The sequence below is a fragment of the Diachasma alloeum genome, unplaced genomic scaffold, assembly GCF_001412515.2.
Source record: "Diachasma alloeum isolate Michigan unplaced genomic scaffold, Dall2.0 Dall_scaffold_00178, whole genome shotgun sequence".
In the NCBI taxonomy this organism is placed as follows: Eukaryota; Metazoa; Arthropoda; class Insecta; order Hymenoptera; family Braconidae; genus Diachasma; species Diachasma alloeum.
The window spans coordinates 4040939-4059548 of NW_021680344.1; the positions used below are offsets into that span (position 1 = coordinate 4040939).

General features: G+C 39.8%; 1 protein-coding gene across 1 annotated transcript; it reads left to right on the plus strand.

Moving 5' to 3' along the window:
* The first annotated feature begins 958 nt into the window (after window positions 1-958).
* On the plus strand, window positions 959-15947 carry LOC107039894 (FK506-binding protein 5). The gene is made up of 6 exons (XM_015259763.1): window positions 959-1194; window positions 3477-7264; window positions 11215-11351; window positions 13027-13521; window positions 13735-13989; window positions 15151-15947. The coding sequence occupies exons 1-6, from the start codon at window positions 1109-1111 to the stop codon at window positions 15355-15357; spliced, it is 4968 nt and encodes a 1655-aa protein (XP_015115249.1). The 5' UTR covers window positions 959-1108; the 3' UTR covers window positions 15358-15947.
* Window positions 15948-18610: the final 2663 nt, after the last annotated feature.

The window sequence follows — 18610 nt, forward strand, 5'->3', positions numbered from 1 at the left end:
GAGATAGCGAAATTTTCATAATAACCTTTTTTGTAGAGCGAATGGAGTCCTACTAAAAAGGTTATGAGAAAAATTTTGCCATCTCCCTTAGATTTCGAGATATTCATTGACAACTAGCCAAGTTTGACGATTTCGCTACTGAAATTACGATTTCGAAATCAGGATGATAGAAGAAGATTAAAAACCACAGCACACCATGCGGAAAAATGATATGAAACCCACATTAAATTTTTGGGATTCTATCAAACCGGAAAATTCTATAAAAAAAATTCAAAACTGCAAAATTAAGCGTCCGCGTGAGCTTTTTCGCTTTGTACTGACGAAACCGCAGCAGATAAGGTAAAAACCCATAAGACATGATTTGCAGAGCATTAAATTTCCTACAAAAAATCCACTAGCAGCATTTTCGTAATTTCAACCGTTAAGCCGCCAACCGCGCTCAAAGTAAAGTTCTTACTTGACTGGCCTAAACTTCTAAATCCTAAGTTACCATCCGAGACCAGTCCGTAATTCCTCTCCTACCGAATGACGTTACTTCAACAATCGTCATTCCGAAATGAATATATAAAAAATAATGCTCTCAATCCTCCCCCCCTCCCCGCCCCTCCGCCCCCATCTATAATTACCATTAAGTAATGAAGCATTGATCTTATCGATTTCTTTGGCTCCCCCCGAAATACTTCGATTACGGTTACATCTCCTGGCGCGTAACAACTTGAAATTTTCTGGCGCACTTCCCTGTGTCCCCTCATCCCCCAGCATGTCCCCGCCAATTGGTCCAACATTTTCCCACAATTACAAATACTAAATGTTTTTTGGTTGGTCAGATCATTGTGAAAATGTTATTAGCCAGCTTGGATTGCTTGTTGTCTATCTATACAGTGTTGTGCTAGGGAAGACCTCATATACTAGAATTCTATAATTACACACTTGGGTTCGCTGGCTTAAAACTCAGTCGGTCTTGGCTCCCTGAACCGTGAGAACGGTCTTTTTACTGTTAATTGTCTATCACGTGAATTGTCCAGTGACACCTTGAAGTGAGTGATACAGTGAGTTTATCGATTTTAATCGCGTTTACTGTGGTGGAGATTCGATCGGAGACGTCAGGATGTCGTACTATGGGGACAGTATGTCTTATTACTACGGGGGAGGAGCGTTCGCCAATCACAGCTCGCTGATGACAGGCACCGGAAGGTAAGACATCTTCATATCAGGGTTTTGGCCATTCGAAAAATGCTCACTATGCTTTGATGGGGCTATTAATACAGCCGAATTGGCTCCGGAGGTGGCGATTCGGGGGAGCTCTTCGGGGAAATATTTGTTGCTTAATTGTTGGGGTGAGGGGTTGTTCAGGGGGAGAGAATTCATCTTTGCATTCTAAAGAACGGAATGAGAAGATGAAGATGCATGAGAATTCTCTTAGATATTTGTTTCATCATTTTTTAGGGGGAGATGTTCGATTAGAAAATCTAGTCGTTCTTTCAAAATTGCATTAAGTTATTCTCGAAAGTCTCCACTGAGACAAAAAATAACTTTACCAAGTAAATTTATTAATTACAAGAAAACCCACAAATTTCAAATGTAAATATTTATGGACATTTACTTGTGGCAAGCAAACACGGACGAAAAAATTTAATAGAAAAACCTATCGAATTCGTTGGAAAATTCTATTGAATTTTAATTGAATTGTTCTATTAGTTTTTGGCCGATTCTGTTGAAATGTTCAATAGTAAATATTCAGTAGAAAAAGTCAATAGAATTCAATTTTTCTATATAACTTATTCTATTGAGATATTTTCTATAGAATTTCCTCGGCTCAAATTTTCCAAGTTTTTTCGTTTGAGTTTCTGATGAGAGGAAAAGAAAAATAGAATTTTAAAAACTTAGACAATTTGAGTCGAGCAAATTTTATAGAAAATATATGAAAAGAATAAGTTATATAGACAAATCGAATTCAATTGACTTTTTCTATTGAATGTTTTCTATTGAACATGTCAATAGAATCAGCCAAAAACTAATAGAAAGTTTAATAGAAATTCAATAGAATTTTTCAACGAATTCGATAGGTTTTTCTACTGAATTTTTGCGTCCGTGAATTTACTCAGCAAAAGTAATTTTTTTTCTCAGCGTATAAGAACTCTATTGACAATTATGTTAACGAAGAAAACTCTTCACTTGGAATTTTCGTATTGTATGAAATGCAATAAATGTCAACGGCGTTTGTTTGCATAAAAAAATTACTCGATCTGAATAACAACGTTACATTCGGTGCAATTTTCCGTGAAAAATCTCTCTCAAATTTTCTTCTAATAATAAAATTGGCATTTAACAAGATGGAAGTGCATTTGTTTGATCAATTCCTCGAAACATTCTTCAAAATTCAATTCCCGAGACTAGGTCAACAATCTGTCATTATCGCTTGAGATCGTGAATGGCCCGAGAAAAAATTGTCTCTGTAGTATCATCCGCTAGTTTCTTTTGAATCAGACACGATGCGCTCGCTATTTGTCATCCAGCCAAATGTTCGGATGGATTCGAGATCGACTGCGTCTTCGATACCATTCCACCGAACAATTGCAACAGCTGAAGCATTTTTCAGATTCCCTTCGCCTCCACCTTTGAGTTTTAATTACTTTTTCGAATCCCAATTGTCCGGCTAGATACCGCTCCCTGGATAATTATCCAGTTATGATATTCAGGGGTAATGTGATCGAGAAAGATCTCCCATTGCATCAGGAAAATTCGCTGCACTTGAGAAATCGCGTCTTATGATTGCAGAATGAATATCCATCATCATAAACTAATGAAATTAACCCAATTCATCTCGTTCAATAATAATTGGCTGGATGCCAATCAGATCAACAATTATAATCGCCCCAATTCGACACCCACGTGGAAACCCCAAAATTGCACAGACTATACCTCATTCAGGCCAATTGAACCCCTAGATGAAAGTGACGCGCGTGTAAATATTCAGCGACAATTGATGCTGTTGAACTAGTGTCTCAAAGAAAGTCGTTCAAGGTCCACGTGTCAGATATAATTTTAAACAAGACGAATGTGTATCGTCATGTCTTCCAACTTGTTTATTTACGATTAAAAATAAGCACAATGTGACGTACCAAAAACGCGGTAAATTACGTAAGAGGAGGGGCTGGGATTATTTCTATTTTCAGGGAAAGGAAGTCATTAAATTAATTTTTTAGAGGCTTTTTTAACGGGAATTAGTCCTTCATTCCACGATTGTTTCGTCCCGAATCAGATTCTAGTAAAATTGTTCACGGTTGTGACGGTCATAAAAAACGATACGTCGAACGCCAGCGCATCAATTCTCACAATCATTATTATTAATCGTATTAATTCCAATCAGAAATGAGACAGAAAATGGGATAAAACTGTCGTAGAATGAATTCCTTCCTGAAATAACAGGCCAAATTCCAAAAAAATCCCACCATAATCATCACCTTATTTTCCAGGGTCTACACGCCCCACCGTTTCGCCCCGCACCTCTCGACAATCTCGGAGTCCCCCCTGAGTAACTACCGTCGTTACGCCCCAGTGATCCTCCCCTCCCGCCCAAAAAGAATAATCGACACAGCGGACATCGACGTGTCAACCCCGCGGACCCTCCACGCGGACCACTCACGCCCGGGGAACCGTCTTCGCCGAGACCGCCCGACCATCAGGATTCGCTCGCAAGCCCTGAAGGACAACCCGACCCTGCGAGAGCACAACGAGCGCCACGAGAAGACCGTCGGAGAGCTCCTCCGGGAGAAGTTCTTCATAAAAGACAAGAAGCCCCCCGAGGATGCCCCCAAAATCCGTCAGCTCGCGCACGAACCCCTGGAGGACCCATCAGAAGCGCCGCAGGGCAAGCTCACCAGGAGGATGACGCGTCGTCGCTCATCAGCGGACATTCAGATGGACCCGGGCCAACTGGAGCGAGAGCTTGCAATCGCCCAAGTGCAGGCGGAAGTGCTGGACAATCTAGTCGCCGAGGAGCAGGCGGAGATTGAAGTCGAAGTGCGGAGAGGAACTCTCCTCCACAAGAATCAGCTGCGATCGGCTGCAGTCGGCAAATCCGAGTCGGAAGCCGACAAGTCTGACGACACCAAGAAGAAGATCCCGAAGAAGATCAAGAAGAAGAAAAAGGGAACGGACAAGCCATCGCCGCCGTCATCGGCGCCGTCAACCCCTGGTGAAGATGGAAAAGACCCGGCGAAGGGGTTCAAGATCGAGGCCTGTAACAGCGTCGGCGACTTCTCCACGATTGTAGTCAACGCCAAGGACAAGCAGAAGGAGATCGAACTCAGGGAGAGCGTCAGATTGCCTCCACCGAAAGCAGCACGTAAGATGGAAGAGGAAGAAGTCGTTGTTCTACCCATCAAGAAGCCGTACATTCTCGACAATTCACGCAACAGCGTGTACTTGACCCTGAGGCAACAAATTGCAAAGTCATCGGGGCCGAGGGACGATGAGGGGGCCACCAATCAGCGTTCATTACGATCGAAAATGGATCGTATTAAGAAAGAGAGTGATTCAAAACCTGCCAATATCCGGGCTAAAGATACATTTAAGAGTGATACAGAGGTCGGAGGAGTGATCAATGTTATTGATGAAGAGACTAGTGCTGCGAGGTGTGAGATCACTTCTGATGCGAAGCTGTTGATGAAAGCATCGGAGGAATTGTCGAGAGTTGGTGGAGAGAGTTCGCAGGGTGTGATTGATGAGAGTGCAGTGGAAGAGACTCGAAAAAGTTTGACTCGTGATTTTGGGAAAGATGTTTGTGAGGATATGGCAATTACGAGTGAAGATTGTGGTGAGGGAGGGAGCCTGTGGGAATTGCGTGGGGCAGGTAGCGGAAATTCCCAGGTAATCGATCAGGGATCGGTGAGTGGGGGATCTCCTGTGGGCAAAGGGGGAGATCCGGACATTCTGCGAAAAAAGGAAGATGAGGTGATGGGGGACGCTTGCAGTGAGTTAAAAATATCAGACGGGAAGAGTCAAATCGCAGCTGGTCGGACTGACATCTTGGAGAAAAATAAACCATTGAGTAAGCTGAAGTCTTCTGTAAGTGAAAGCAGAATTTCGGATTCCAAATTTGATGGGTTGAGGAAGGAGAAACTGAATAAGTCGAAGTCCTTGTCTGTTGAATCGAAGGCTTCGGCAGTTGAGAAAGAAACTTCTTTAGAATGTAAGAAACCTTCTGACGGAAACAAAATAGCTATCAAGCAGGAAACACTTGTAGAGAAATCAAAATCGTTCTCCATTGAGAGTGCAGTCTCCTTGGTTCCTAAAGTTAAGATGATTGAGACGACCAAAATTCTTGATGAATCTAAATTTCCAGTTGTGAAAGAAATTTCGTCTGAAGACAAGAAGCTTGTGAATGAATCCCAACCATTGTTAATTGAGAATGAAATTCCCTCGATTCTCAAGCCCGAAGAAAGCCTTATCGAAAAGAGCGAAAATATTATTGACGACCTGAAATCTTCAGAGGACATAAAACCCTCTAACGAAAGCAACCCTTCACCCCTAGAGAAGGAACTTCCCCCAGAATCCAAAATAGAAATCAGAGAGAAGGAACCTCTTGAGAAGTCAAAACCACTCCAACTCAAGGAAGAATCCACTCCTATTAAAGAGGAAACCCCGGAAAACTTCAAGCCCCTCAGCAAATCGAAATCCTTCACCGATAGTGCCCTGCCCTCGTTATCCCCTCCAGACCCCCCAAAGCTCAAACCAAAACCCAAAATGACCAAATCAAAGTTCCTCTCCACAGACAGTGGAATAGGTTCCCTAGAGCTTGACCTACATCACCCAGAGAAGAAGACAAAAAAGAAGCTCCAGAACTCGAAAGGTTCTTCCTTCGAGTGCGACGAGGACCCGAAACCAAAGCTAAAACGTTCGGAAAAGCCAAAAATACCGCCAGTGAAAAAACTAAAGAAGAAACTGACAAGTGCAAAGTCCCTCCCCCTGCCGCTGCTGAACGATCCTCCAAAGGACATAATCCTGACCCGAGTGTCTCCCACCGAGGAAAACCCCCCAAAAGGACCCTTCAAATCCTTAAGATCCTTCCCCCTCGCAAAATCCGAGCCCAAACCCCTGCCCCCACTCAAAGAAGACGAAAAAACCGATGAGATAGACTTCTGGTCGGAGATTCGCAGTTCATCACCTCCGAAAATAGACCCCCCAAAACTGTCATTAAAGCCTCAATTACCCGACGAAATAATAAGAGATGAAGTTAAACCAAACACTAGTGAAATTATCCAAGATGCAATAACGAAAGAAGTCAAACTCCCGGAAGCTATTTTTGACAACTTGAGTTCAGAGAACTCGTTGTCGAGCGAAAGCAATTGTGAAACAGCGGAAACTACGGGAATGGAGGTATTATTATCCCCGGTGAGTGAAACACAATCTGAAGTGCCTGGAGATGATGTGAAATCGGTGGAAAAAGGAGCTGTCATGGAAGTTGGATCGACTGGGGTTGTGGAAACAAGCGATGTTGAGACGACAGCAAGAGATGAGGACAGGAAGCTTCTGTTAGATGTGTCCGGCGGAAGTGATGGACCTGCAGAACAGGTACCTGAGGAAGGTTCAGAGCCTTCGACGCCTGTTGTGGAAGTCCCTCCTTTGTTGACGAGTGTTGAACCTATTCCTGAAGTACCTGAAGCTCCTGAAGATGAGGACGAAGACGACAGTCCAGTGACCCCAACTAACGAGGACGCGAGTGGGGGTCTATCAAAATGGGACAAAACAACAGACCTCACGACGTTGAATGGCAAAAATGTCCCCTCCAGTGATGCTGGAAATGAGGTCGCAACGCCCAAAGTATCGAAGAAGAAACTCAGCAGACGGAAAAAGTCTGGCAGTGAGGACACGATCGTAAGGAGAGTGCCGGAGAAAATCACAAGTTCGACGGAGGTTTCTAAGGTCTGTCAGTTCCCGAAGAAGAACTTGAAGACGAGCCCTCCTAAACCTGCGAAGCGACCCATTGATCTCAACAAGATGTTCTATACAACGCCCTCGTCATTGCTGACGGCTACCCCGAGGGATCTGGCGAAGGTCAAACGGGTCAAAGTTAAGAAGGAGAAGCATCCGGTGAGGACACCCTCCGCCAGCAGTGACAGCACCGGAAGCACCAGGAGCAGCCAGGACACGACCAGCTCCAGGAGCAATTCTACGGAGGTGGAGGATGAGAATGGGCAGAAGAGGATCTCATCCACCAGGAGCAATGACTCCGGATTCGACGGATCGCCGAGATTATCTAGTACTGTGTTTATATTTTATTTCATTATTTTTAGGTTTAAGGTTTGCACGTATTTGTGGTTGAGGAGATACGTGGGAGGGAGATTTGGAGGGTGCGATGCCGGGATTTTTCGGAAGTGTCAGAACCTTTGGGTAATTGGCAAGAATTGATCTGTTGGAGTTAAATTAATTCGTCGTCTTTCATCACTTCGTCAATGCATTTTCCTGCAGTTATCTTTGAACGGAAAGGATTTAGCGGAAAACCACAAAAGACCTTTTTTGCAGAGAATTTCGAGATCTACAAAAAAGTATTGTGTCCTTTCGTCGTAAGACCAATAATTACCGAGATAATTGCGGAAATAGTGGACACGGGAAATTTTGAATTCATGAAATTCTTATTTGTCTCGTTAACTCTGAAATTATCTCGCTAATGAGTGGTGCTAATGAGGAATGTCTCTTGTCGTTCGTCTCTGAACCCATTAAGTTCAAAGAAATTTGGAAAACGCAATGAAAATGTCGCCAACGATTCCTCCAACTACTCAATCATCAAATAAATCTCCCTAAATTTTAATGAGACAGATTGGTCACTTCTCCACGAGATGTGCATTAAAGCATGATAAATTTCTGGATAAATGCTTATCTCCTCAACTTCGCACTGCTCAGATGTTAGTAAAATTTGTTTCCAAATGTTTATCGTGTATGTGTACGAGGGAAAGCGCCGAAACTATGAAATATCGCATTTAAATGACGACAGGGAATTGAAACCCGGCCAAGATTGCCTGATGTCGCGCCGAACCGATCGATTTGCGCACATCAAATCGTTTTATTTTCTTTCATTTTTGTTCCACGCGTCGATTAGTCGCCGGAATTATCGCCATTATTCCTATCTGCCGTTAATGAACTCGACCGTGAGTTTATTTTTATTGGAATTGGGGGTAATTTGTACGAGGCTTTGGGAGAAGATACAGGTGGTCCTGCTGAGGATGGGAGTTTTTTGCTTTTATTTCTGTAAATAGACTTTATGCTTTCTTGTCTGCATGGACGAAATTAATCACATCATTCCCCTCCTCTCTACTAATTAGTAATTAATGTTGCGAGGTATTTGATGAGGGGAAGGGACGACTTGAGAGCCAAAGGGATCGATCCATGAATTTAGAGAACAAGTTTTTTATTATTCGGTTGCGAAGAGGTGAATGTTTTTTTAGATTGTGAAATTATTTTGGCAATGTCGGACTTTTGTGTAGCTCTTGTTTTTTTTGACAAAAAGTTTGTTTTTTAAAGTTTAATTATTAGAATTAGTTTAAATGTCTCATTTCGCCTTCAATTTAAGACGAAAAATCGTCTTGACACCATTTCGCAGCTGAATTTTTTTCTTTTCCATTTCCTTAAAAATTTTTTCTTGGAAAATTATTTCGAGTAGATTGCGACATGGCCTGTCACAAGAAATGTGAAAAATTAACCGGAAATTTGTGTGGACTCAACCAAAAACTTGTGGCCGAAGCCCTGCAGGCATTGAAACGAGGTAAGACGACAAAGAAAATACTCCAAGTTTATTAATAAAATTATTTTCACTGAAAAAAATGAGAAAACCACACGATTTGGATGGATAAAAGCACGATCACTCCTCTCGCCTCCGTCCCGATATATCAAAACAATCTTGGTGCTGAATTTTCCCATTTGTTAGAGCGTTTATCCTGCCAAAAACTATTTCCGTTGAAAAATCTTCTCTCTTTGTTCGGAAAATCTAGTCTCGTCGCAGCTGTCTCTGTTTTTGTTTGGTTGACGTCAGGTTCGGTTTATACTACTAACTTTTCCGCAGATTCAAGACGCTTTTCGCTGTTGACCATCGAGGAAGACTGTTCGCAGTCAATACATTTCTTGAGATTCATTATTTATTTTTCTTCCCAAGAAAATCCCGAGTTTTTCCCACAATTTTTTTTTTGTGCTGTGAGGCGATTTTCGTGACTCATTGAGACGTCTGGAAGACACTTGTGAGAATCATGGGTATGAAAAAATTAAATTAATTGAGTAATTCATTAACTAGAGGAAAAAATGATTGATTTGAAAGAAATATAATGAACAATTTTTTTTTAATGAAGAAAAATGGAAAATTCAACTGTGGGAATACGTTGTGCCTTGATTGGAATAACAAGATGGTCATGATACGTATCCGTTTAATTTTAGAAAATTATTCTATGTTATTTGGTTCTCACAAAAGTTTCAGCCAGACTCTGCCAAATTTAAGGGTCCTAATACGTGTTTCCAAAACGTGATATCATGAGTACAATAATATCCTTGGCAATGAATTTTAATTTTGAATTGCATCTTGGGATTCTATTATGAATACGAAAACTCAGTCAACTTTTTCTGTTGAGACATTTTCCATAGGAATTCCTCGACACAAATTTCTAAGTTTTTTCCATTCTATCTTTTCATCTCATTAAAAAAAAACAAACAGCAAAATTTCAGTCAATTTTATTGATTTTTTTACTATGAAATATTTTTCATGACACATTTCTATTGTAAAAAAATATGAAAAACTAATAGAATTTCCTAGCGAATTCGCTAGGTTTTTCCATATTTTTTTTTTCGTAAAAATTTGCAGAATTTGTGGGTTTGGGGAGAATTTTTTATTCAGTTGGAAAAATTTTGGAATTCTCGTTTGGACTAATTTGGTACGTTTCCACGTTGTCGCAGTGTCGGCATTAGGTCGTCAGTACGAACTCACTGGGAGTCTCTTCCGCGAGGGTATATTTAGTGCGGGAATACTCTCTTTGCACTGGGAATCTTGAGACTGCAATTATCCAGTTATTTCCTGGTTCACAATAAGTTCAACTTGAAATATTTAGATGGGAAATGTTTTAGGGGAGATGGCTTTTTTCTGGGGCATCGTCGGAGAAATGGCTATCAATCAATGCCGAGTGGTTTTTAAAATCCCACGGACGGCGAAATATAAATAGAGCCCGAAAAAAACTCAAATTCATTTTTGTTTTCAAATAAAGAAAATAATGAGAGATGCAGAATTATTGTGGCGACAATGAATATTTTTCAAAAATGTCTTTCACATATTATTTCACCTATTGATGATATCAAATTTCTATTTTTCTTCATTTTAAATTAAACTTTTGTTACATCGCGTAGCGATATAATCGCTGTTTTAATAAAAAAGATTAAAAAAAAAAATTATTAATTAAGAAACTTGTGACTGGAATTTGATTTGTCTATCCAACTAACTTCGTTTGATTTTTCATTTTCGAAATGTTCAATGGAAAATATTCTACCGAATTCTCGGATGGATGGATAATGAAACATCACGAGTTTACATAATCCCCGAGCCGGACGTCCCTCCTTAAAATCCTTGCAGCCTAGTCATTCAACCCTCGGTATTCACCTCGTCTCCATGACCCTGAGTAAACGACGCTGCCCGTCTCACGCGCCACTTAATGCATGTAACGCGTCAAAACACCTGTCCCCAATCGTTCAGCCAGCCCACAGTCCATCTAAAATCACAAGACCCGCGCCTACCCGTCGGCCCGCAACACCCCTAGCCCTCGTGACAAACGACCCGGTAAAAGTATTCGAAAACAATGTACTGGCCTAACGAAAATCAAAGAATAGTGAGGATAAAACATCTACCGTTGGAGCACTCTGGTGATAATGGCGTCCTTGCACGTGTACCCCAGAAGATGCATTTGATACAGTCATCGCACTGCGCGTCTATTTTCGAATAAACTGACACCAGCCAAAAGTGCATCTGGGCAGGTATCGAGCAACCGGGGATACTTGCCAGTGCAAGAGACAATTAAAATCAGGGTCATTCGAGGAAAACTCACAACCATGACCAGGGAAAACTACTTCCTAATAGTATTTTCGGTCTATTATAAATATACGATATTAGGAAACACGAGTGCTAAAAAATTTATCCAAAAAACTTGCTAATTTACGATTATTTTGGTTTTTATTGTCCTGCAGCGCCTTCACAATCGTCCGACAATCAGAGGAACTCAGACAGTTCGGATCATGTTCATGGAAGCGGCAGAATCACTCCACCGGCTACTAATCTACCGAGGTTTAAGAAATATACTGTTGAAGACTTCCATTTCCTCAAAGTAAGTGAAATAAATATCAATTTCACGAGTTTTTATGGGTATAAACTTTGATCGAGCAACTGTTTCACGGAAATTGCAAAGAATTTCTCCATTAAAATTCAGAATGCGTTGAAAAATGAAGGGAAACTGTAAATTTCAATTAAATTATTCCATGAAAAATTCATATTTGATTTGACCTTTCATCCACTTCCGCTATAAAGACGAAAAAAAGTCCCTGAATTGCCAAGTTTCACGACAATGCACTAATTACTTAGATAATTACCAAAATTATAAAATTTGAATTTGATTAAAATCTCAATAACGACTAGTATTTAGCGAAAATATTAAAAGTCGGCTCTGTCTGCCAAAAACACTCCATTTCGTCCCGCGCTTCGTAAAAAATTACGACTAAGCAAGTAGTAAGAAATTGAGTAGTTATTTCCGTCAATGATCAGCCGCGGAATACCTGTGGTTATGGTTACGATCGAAGGGGCATTAAATCCGCGTATGAAAATTTTCATTAATCATAAAGTTAGTTAAGCAATTGCGAAGTGGCTCTGGCTGCCAACGGCTATTTCGCACTCGGTTGGAAAAGCCCGCTATGAATTATGAGAGATGTTGCACCAACAAACCCACGGGTACACGCTGAATTACCGTCATACCAGTCTGTCGAGACAGAATTACATCAAAATAATTCAGCCTCGGCGGTAACTGAGTTTATTTAGGAAATTCTTATGTATTTCTGGGGGGTTGCGAGTGCTGTTGCATTATATGTTTAAACAAAATATTTGTGATTTGCGTCAATCACACGAGAAAGACGAATTCAGTATTAGCGAAGTGGTACAACGATTCAATAAATATCTCGGAATCTAAAGGAAATGGCAACATTTTTGTTATAACCTTTTTTGTAGAGCCGATTGAGAGCTATAACAAATGTAGTTACGAAAATTTCGCTATCTCCGTTAGATTCGAAAATATTCCTCAAAAACTCAACTGTGAGATAAGTCGACTTAAGCCGGTTTACCACTTCGGTACTGAATTGAATTAGAGGAATTAATTTATCGTTTTTATCAATACTAGCGAATGGGCGCTTCGCGCCCGTCGCTAGATTATATTATATTATGTTAATTTATTTTATTGTTTTCTTTCCAATTTTTCTTTGCGGTTAGATTAAATTAAATTTATTGGATTCTAATCCCATTGTAGTATACAAATTGTGGGAACAGTTTTTTTCATTTTCAAATGAAGAGATAATTATGTTAAATAATAAGGAGAGTATTGATACTTTTTTTGGGATGATGATCTATATATTTTTCACAATTACATATTGTTCAAAAATTTCTCTATGTACTACATTTTTCATATAACTATTTCCATCTTTTTCATTTTTTATGCTACCTCCTTAATTTTTTTTTAGATGCCGAAAAAATATCAATATGTTCCCTTTCTATGATCTAATTTCCATGGAAGAAAGTGAAAAAAAAAACAGAGATACGTGATCAGTAAGAAAATAAAAATTTCGATTTTTCAATGTCTCCGGAAAGTTTTAAAATTGATATATTTTTTCAAATAATGGAAGAATACCCATCAATTCAATTTCTATCCTCACATTTTGATAGAATACATTAAAAAAATAGCAAAGAATAAAAATCGGAGATAAAATTTTTTATAGGATTAATATAATGTAATAATTCAGGTGCTCGGAAAAGGAAGTTTCGGAAAAGTCCTCCTAGCAGAGCTGCGTGGCACCGACTGCGTGTACGCAGTGAAATGCCTGAAGAAGGACGTTGTCCTGGAGGACGACGACGTGGAATGCACCCTGATCGAACGAAAAGTCCTGACCCTCGCCACGCGGCATCCCTACCTCTGTCACCTCTTCTGCACCTTCCAGACGGACTCGCATCTCTTCTTCGTCATGGAGTACCTCAACGGGGGTGACTTGATGTTCCACATACAGAAGTCCGGACGATTCCCCGAGTTCCGGGCGAGGTTCTACGCCGGGGAGATCTGGTCTGGACTGAACTTCCTTCATAAAAAGGGGATTGTCTACAGGGATCTCAAGCTGGACAATGTTCTACTGGATTTCGAGGGTCACATACGAATCGCTGACTTTGGAATGTGCAAATTACAGATCTTCTTGGACAGAACTGCTGATACTTTCTGTGGGACCCCGGATTATATGGCTCCAGAGGTGAGAGTTGATGGGTTTTGGAGAAATGAGAGATGAGGGGGGATTAATGCAGAGAAGAATTCATTATTTTTGTTGAAATAAATTAAGAATGATGAATCTCGTGCTGCCAATCCCCAAAAATTCATAATTTTCGTCTCACGATGCTCCAATTAAATGAATTTTAATTCATTCAATTGTCCTATTTTATAAATCAATTGTTTTGTTTTTTTTTAGATAATCAAAGGTCTCAAGTACAACCAGGCTGTCGACTGGTGGTCGTTCGGCGTCCTCCTCTACGAAATGTTGACCGGACAGTCGCCGTTCTCCGGCTGCGACGAGGACGAACTCTTCTGGAGTATTTGCAACGAACGACCATTCATCCCCAGATATCTTTCGCAGGAAGCCATGGACGTGCTTGTTGCTCTCTTGGAGAAGGACGCGGGGAAGAGGCCCATGGGTCACGAAATTCAGGCCCATGCTTTCTTCCACGTGAGTGCATTTTCCACGTTAACATTTACTGTTTATAAAAATTTTACTCAAGTTGTCCTCAAAGTAAAATGAAATTAGGAATTCTCCTTCAATTTTACAATAGTGTTGTCAAATTCTTTTAATTGATCTCAAAGTATAATTCAGTAGCGAAGTGGTAAAACGGTTTAAGTCGACTCATCTCCCGCTTGAGTTTTTGAGGAATATTTCCGAATTCAAGGGAGATAGCGAAATTTTCGTAATAACCTTTTTTGTAGAGCGAACTGAGGGCTACAAAAAAGGTTGCAACAAAAAATTTGCTATCTCCCTTGGATTCTGAGATATTCATTGAAGACTGGCCAATAGTCAAAATTGGCTTAAACCGTTTTAGCACTTTGCTACTGAATTAATTGTGAATATTTCAGAAGAGTAGAATATTCCATTCTAAATGATATTAATATTCAAATCTGCACATCAAATTTACCTAAAATAAAATTTCCTCAACATTTTGAAACGAATATTCACTGTTCAATGGAAGATTTACCTTCTTCTTACTGTGAGAAAGATCTATCGAGGATCTCCAATTGGAATTTCCAAACAGAATGAATGAGAAACTACTGGACGACGTGTGTTCAACACGTGTGTCGCTTTATCAGCAGCCGAGAAATTGGCTGTCTGCCCTAGTGTGGACCAAATCTACTTACCACCAATTCAGTGTAGTAGTGGATGAAGTGGTTAGCATCAGACCAGTTTTGTCTTGAGGGTCAAAACACTCAAGAACATTTAGAGTTGAAGACCAAATAATAATAATATTATTAAATAATATATTATTATTATTATCAACAACAATATTGTTATTATTAACAATATTATTTTTTATTATTTAATAATTATTTAATTTTTAATTAAATAACTCAATAGAAATAATTATTAAATTGAATTAAATCGCTCACTCCGAACGACTTTGATGGCCCTCAAGATGATTTGATCCTCAACTACAAAAATTCTAAGGACGATTTTACCCTCAAAACCATTCTTCCCTCAATGAAAAATGAAAACAAAATTTCCTGAATCTTCGTAATTCTAAATAATAATTTTTCCCAGTGTTCAATATTTTCACTCCAGATTTTTCTACCTCATCCCATCATTTCTCATTTAAAGCCCCGATTTTTTATTTCTGTACAGTCACTCTCCTGGGACAGACTAGAACGAAGATTACTGGACCCCCCATTCAAGCCAGCCCTGGAGCACACCCTGGACACCCGTTACTTCGACACAGCTTTCACAGCTGAGAAGCCTCGTCTGACCCCCGTACCTGAGCAAATCCTCACATCAATGGATCAGGGTGTCTTCAGAGGATTCTCCTACACGAATCCCAACGCCACGGACTGAAAAAGGGGAATCCCCTCAATCCCGGGAGTCAAACAAACCACGTGCTGTGATTGGAAGCGTCCGTTTCCCCGTGAAAATGAACGCTAACTGGGACAATTCGATGGAGACATCCTCCCATCGTCAGTCCTCAGCTGCTGAATATTTTTTAGAACCTCATTGTAAATTAAAAACCACGAGAAACCACTGAGACAACGTTTTTAGTCTCTCGTTTGCAGATTTTACGATCATTTTAATATTTTTAATTAATGGAGATACGGTGTTATTTCATTCCACACAACCCACACATCAATCTACATCTTATGAATATTCTCACCGATGATTTAACGATTTTTTAATAAAAAATATGGAATACGCATAAGACTGTATTTTTGAATTGAGTCGTCGTGGAAGGAGAATCTGATGAATCTTAATTTTTTTTCTATTAGAAATGTTGATGATGGCTAGAGGCAAAAATGAAGATTCATGGAATTGTATGTAATAAAGATTTATCTAGTTGTTTAATAGCTGTAGATTTTTTTTTCATTAATTGTAAGAGAATTGCAAATTTTTCGATTAAAAGAAGGTGTTTGGTGGTACGTGAACTCCGTGAATACTGAGTTTTTATTTTTTTTCCTTGAGGGCTTTTTGATACTCCGAGGTTATTATTGGGGGTCTACAGGTTTGAGCAGCTGAGGGACACGTGCAGTGGAGTGGATTTTTATAGGGCGGGGGAGATATTTATGGGAGGTTTAGGTCTGCGGTGTCGTAAAATGAAGCAGAAATGAACGAGTGGATTTTTTTTGGATGAATGAGGGATTATCGTCGCACAGAGTTGTTGCGGATAGGATTTCTGGGGATTCAAAATATTCTTGAGGAGTAAGCGACCCTTAAGGACGTTAAAATGGAAAGTTTGAGGATCGTTTGGCCCCAAAACAATTTAATCTCCAACTAAAAACAAAAACAAAAGTCTCCGGAATTATCCTTAACAGTTGTTTTTCTGACATTTTCTCGTCATTAATTTCCTCACCATTAATTTCCAAAATAAATTCCCAGCTATCAAAATCAAATTACTGCGCCACACTGAAATTTTAATTTATCTTTAAACATCGAATTCAATTGCTACAAGTTGAAAGTAATTCACGAAGACGTTTAAGTGGATGAAAATTCAGGGGCAATTGAGTGGCCATCTGGAAATATTTATATCCATCCATCAGGGCTGACCTCAATAGATAAACATTGATATTTATTGATTTATTTTTATTTCTCCCTCGAGGGCCCACTAAAAGTCTCTTTTCCCCTTTTTTTTCCTGGATATTTCTTTTTTCTCTCGAGATCTTTCTGTTTGGCTCCTTGGCTCGGCTCCGCGCTGACTGTGCTAACTTTAGAACCCCCGAGGAATTGGCAAACAACGTCTGATGAGCGCCAAGTGGAGAGTTGGATTTTTTTTCGAGTTTTTTCCAATTTTTAGTTCTGCGAATGCTGAAGCCAACCTCTGCGTTGGGGGCTAAAAGACTTACAAAATATTCTGACGAGTATTTTTTCGTTATTTTCAAATATCTCGCGAGATTGAATGTCAATAAAAGATAATTTAATCATAAAATGAAACGTAATGAATCCATCTGGTTTCATCGACAGTTTTCGGTAAATATCTTCGAATTTAGAGTAGATAGCGATATTATTATTCAGACCTTTTTTGTAGCTCTCGAAATTCTCTACAATAAAGGTTGTAACATGAATTCTGCTATCTCCCTTCAATCCCAAGATATTCAGCAAAAACGAAATTCACAATTGCATTCATTCGTCTTTTCCTCGAATTCCCATCAATTAATGAAACAATCAGCAATTAAATTCAATTTCCGTGCGAAATGAATTGAAAAAATTAATCTAATCATTCGAGGAGTCTTTCCAAGAATAGGAATATAATTAAATTTCGAAAAATTCCGTTATCGCGCATAAAGAAGTCTTTAATCGTCATCAATTGAAACGGAGATGCTCATTCGCGATTAGCCCGCACGTGTGAAAGCCTGGCCTCTGTCCCGAGTTTATCGGCCGCGGTACACTTAATTGACCGAGGCAATAAACCAGGGTCCTCGTACCCACGTGAGGGCATCAACCGAAAAAAACAACTTCAGCAAATCGCACGTTCAGTGCTTGAGGTTCTCCGGATTAATATTTTTCCATTCCATTTGAGAATTTCCGAGATACGCGGACTGTTCTATTTGCGTCATCTTAACTCTAGGGACCGAAAAAACAACTCTTGATGTCGTCTCACTTTTACCCGAATGGATCACTTTCCACTTCCGTCACCTGCCTCTTGGGTAATGAATAAAAAAAGTGAGAAAAAACATTTCTCGAGGTTCTTTAGACTAAATAAATAGTAGAATTAGAGAATTGCGGTCGAACACGCATGAATTTTATAGGATTTCTATGGAACTTCTCCTGAAATTTTGAGTCTATTGAATAGTTCCGCAGATTTACTGCGTTTTTTTAAAACAGAAAACGTTCAATACAAACTATATGAATTTTCAAATTTTTTTCCTTTCTAGACGTTCTATAGATTTTTAAAAATATACTTTCCATAAAAAAATGTATAGAAAAGACGTTTATGGAACGACTTGAACAAAAAAATCTAATTGCATCCATTGTCTTTATCAGATCAGCAGCGAAGTGGTAAAACGATTTAAGTCGACTTATCCCTCAACTGAGTTTTCGAAGAATATCTTCGAATCTAAAGGAGATAGCGAAACTTTCGTCCCTACATTTTTTGCAGCTCTCAATTTGCTCTACAGAAAAGGTCTCAACAAAAATTTGGCTATCTGCCTTAGATTACGAGATATTCATTGAAAACTGACGAATAGTCAAAATCAATTGAATTGAAATTGTTTCCAATAGAAGTCCAATTCTACATTTCTGATCCAATAGAATTATTCATTAATTCGCATCGCAACATTTCCGTCCGGAAATGCCCCCCGTCCCCCTTCTCCCCGCGATTGACCACAACCAAAAAAAACTCCGTAATTTTCTGCGTGGGATGACATTAACGATAAGTGTAGAAAGAGTAATTCGACGATCGAGAGCAGTGAGTTTCATCCCAGGGACGGACTCAATACCCAAGCGCGGGTGTTCCCTCTCAATTTTATAAATAGCCTTAAAACTTGGAAGTTACGAAGCGATGCGTCCCTATCCGGTTATTTTAGTGTGTCTCGCGCCGGCCCGTTCTCCTTGCTCCTCATTTCCTCCTGCATCCGAGGCATCCCTCAGTCTAGCTCTCCAC

Excerpts from the sequence above, each read along its gene's own strand:
- LOC107039894 (XM_015259763.1), top strand. The coding sequence starts at position 1,109 with ATGTCGTACTATGGGGACAGTATGTCTTATTACTACGGGGGAGGAGCG. Across the intron at positions 11,352-13,026 it reads AAGACTTCCATTTCCTCAAA|GTGCTCGGAAAAGGAAGTTT; the intron begins GTAAGTGAAATA and ends GTAATAATTCAG. Across the intron at positions 13,522-13,734 it reads CGGATTATATGGCTCCAGAG|ATAATCAAAGGTCTCAAGTA; the intron begins GTGAGAGTTGAT and ends GTTTTTTTTTAG.